This window comes from Pieris brassicae, chromosome 2 (genome assembly GCF_905147105.1).
Source record: "Pieris brassicae chromosome 2, ilPieBrab1.1, whole genome shotgun sequence".
Lineage (NCBI taxonomy): Eukaryota > Metazoa > Arthropoda > Insecta > Lepidoptera > Pieridae > Pieris > Pieris brassicae.
The window spans coordinates 4,077,008-4,080,415 of record NC_059666.1 but is presented as its reverse complement, the minus strand read 5'-3'; the positions used below and the strand labels follow the sequence as shown (position 1 = coordinate 4,080,415).

Below are 3,408 nucleotides of genomic sequence, written 5' to 3'. Positions count from 1 at the left end.
TTAAACTACATTAAAACTTTATCCAAACTTATAATTTGCTTTTATTTCTAGCCCGCATAAAAGTTTAAAAGCTCGTACGACAATTCTTAAAACAAGATAAAGTTAGACATTTTTATGACAATGAAAAGCCGCAAGTTGTAAGCTGACTAAATAATAAAAAATTGAAGTTAAATACACGTTTTGAGAAAGGTCACGTTAAAATTAACAGTTTTATGTCAGTGTTCAGTGAGTGCACTGAAAAAACATGAGATTAAAAGTAAGTAATAACATAGAATAAGTGCAATTTGAAACTCATTGGCAGACATAAAATCTGATGTGTTTTATGCCTGGAGATCGATTAAGTTTGTACTAAGTTTTAATCGAAAAAACAAATATATTGGCGTAACAGACTACTCTTTTTAAGAATCGTCACTCTTTTTGAGAAGGTCAGTCAATCAACATTTTGGGCTCCACAAAAAGAAGACATTCATTTCATTCAAGTAAACATTTATTGTTCTGTTTTTCAAATAATAATGTCTCCGACATGTATTACGTAATACTGCCATAAGTATTCATGTTCGTGTCATGTCAATAAGTTCGCTTTTATATCCGGTAATATGGTTTTATTAAAAAGAATTGAATGAAGAAGGCAGAAGGAATATCAAAATTACTTTTCATGACTTTGTAGTAATGATTAATGCTGACTTTTAAACTGAAATTTGTATAAAAGTACGCACGGTCTACTATTGTGTGTGAAATGTAATAAACTGAATCGGTGAAGCATTTTTTTTGTTCTTGAGGCTCGCTATATTAATATTAAGTTGTTACAAACGAAACAAAGATATTATAAGTAACACAAAGCGAGCCTCGGAACGTAGGACTTTGAGCTTACGCTACATTCCGGAAAGCTCTAAAGCTTATCGTACTAGCATGATGAACATACTTGTAGAATAATAAGCTATAATACCGTATTAAAACTCAGCTTGGGTCATAATCGATGACATTAAACTTAACAACGTTCATTTACATCTTAGCAAGTCCTATCCCTTTTCAGTGACATTCTTGACGCCTAAATTAAAATAAAGTTTAATTATATCCATAAAAGGATCAAGTTACTTTAAATTACTTGAAACGTTATCTTTGTTGCTTGGAAAGTCCAACGACGTTAAACAGTTCAGCATACATATTTGGTACAAACCAGATTTTCAGATCAAGGCACGGTAAAGCATATTCCCAAAATATGATTTTTCGTTCATCTGAGTAAGATTCAAGATTATTCATAACCTAATTATCAATATTAGAAGATACAGAGTAAGGCAGGCCCCTTACGGTATATAATGTAGTAAGTAACATTTTTTTTCTAAAGCAACGCTATAAATTTTCAGTTCGTATTAATTCCAGCACTTTAGCATAATTACTAGAAAATAAACTACGTACTAATTTCCAATTAATTACATTTTTATTGATCATAACTTTATACGAGCGTACAGTCAACTATAATTCAATTATGAATCCTTGTCCAGACGGAAAATTTATAATAATTATTGGAGTTTTATTCCCGATAAGCCTATGTCAAGAATATGACGACCTAGGAGATATGACTCCACGCCCTATACCCCCAGAGTTTGATTTTGGTCCAGAAGCTAAGATCAACAAGACAGAGCTGGAGGAAGATATTGAAGAATGTATGGAAGAATATGTGGATTGTGTAAAGACTGACAGGTAGGTAAATATTGGGAGAAGTTCTATATTTTTTTAATATCTCTAGAATTGTTATTTTTAATTTATAAAAATACTAGTCGCTAGTTATTATATGAAATTACACGACGCTTGCCCAGGGAACAAAGTCGTAATATATTAGGATACTAAGTACATCACATGTGTAGATGTATATCAAATGAAAACTTTTTTTGTCCTATTCGATGATTTAAACATTATTTTATGTAGTAGGTGGACTAACGCATTGTTTTGGACAAATTCTGAAAAAAAATACAGTTATAGTATTATTAGAAGCTTTAGAGCTTTCCGGAATGTAGCGTAAGCTCAAAGTCCTACGTTCCGAGGCTCGCTTTGTGTTACTTATAATATCTTTGTTTCGTTTGTAACAACTTAATATTAATACAGCGAGCCTCAAGAACAAAAATAAGTAAAAAATGTGTAAAAAATTGTCACAATAGTGCCTTTCGACTTTGTTCCCCTCGGCAAGCAAAGTCTATAGTAATCCTTCAGATTTGTTTGAAGTTACAAAAATAAAACATTCATGTTTCTGATTTAGGAAATAATTAATTTGGTCGAGTAAACATCTCTTTGATATCAAAACGTTTTGCCCAACTTAAATTAGCTTAATTTAACTCAACCAAGCTTTTATATTCTATACTAACAAGATATATTAAACAAATTATTTTTAATTAACAATCTGTTGTTTATTAACCTAAATCTAATAACTGATACTACCCTCAGATTCAGAGACTAAGCGTCAAGTTTGACAACCGTTTTGACAAAAAGTACTGACGTATCGGAGTCATACTTAGCGGTAAGTCTCGACTCTGAATAAATTGATATCGACATATATAATTCCATCTTACTAAGAATACTTCCTGAACTTTAGGAAGCGAGAAATCTGTGCCATGAATGACCATCAAAAAAAGAAAAAGTTTCATTCTTTGTGCCTAATGGAGTATGAGAATTGCAAGATTAAAGACGGTAAGTTTCCTCATATTTTATATTCTAGCTAAATTAAAATGTGGCATAACAATACAAACTCAAATTGCACAACAAAGTAAGTAAATATTAAATTGACACTAAATCGTAATATAACATTATAATGCCGCTAATATGTTTTTGTATGTATTTTCAGTTCACAAAAAGATACCCAATTTATGAGATTAGACGAAGTGTATCGAAATGTTAGTCGCTATATATGAATTTCATAATATACTATTTCATAAAATAATTTATTTCTTTTAGGTGATGCGCATTGGCGTTATTATATGGACGACAATTGTTAAAATAAACAGCTGAATCTTGCTATGTTTTTTATTCTATACGTATTTTTGAAATCCATTAATTTAAGATTTTATAAGTGGTGTATTGAGTTTTGTAATTATCAAACTACTTAATAAGGCTCATTAATATTCACATAATGTACTCGATCGAGGACTGTGATCATTTCTCTTATCGGAAAGGCCTTAATGCTGAACTTACCTACTACTACCATCCGTAACGGCTCCACTAGTTTAACGAATAACATATTACCCGGCCTCGATTAGATTATTGTACAAATAATAATTGATTCGACAAAGACGACTGAATAACATTAATGTACAAACAGCAACTTCTTAACTTTGGGCTGCCATTAATATTTATTTAGCCAAAAAGTCGTTTTTATACTACCTCAGGATTAGAACTCAAAACTCTATGATCTATAAT

At 30.9% G+C, this 3,408-nt stretch overlaps 1 protein-coding gene across 1 annotated transcript; it reads left to right on the top strand.

The window, feature by feature from the left end:
• The first annotated feature begins 1,464 nt into the window (after positions 1-1,464).
• LOC123720534 lies at positions 1,465-3,006 on the top strand. The gene is made up of 3 exons (XM_045677189.1): positions 1,465-1,701; positions 2,588-2,682; positions 2,947-3,006. Exons 1-3 carry the CDS (start codon positions 1,487-1,489, stop codon positions 2,985-2,987), a joined length of 351 nt encoding a protein of 116 aa, XP_045533145.1. The 5' UTR covers positions 1,465-1,486; the 3' UTR covers positions 2,988-3,006.
• Positions 3,007-3,408: the final 402 nt, after the last annotated feature.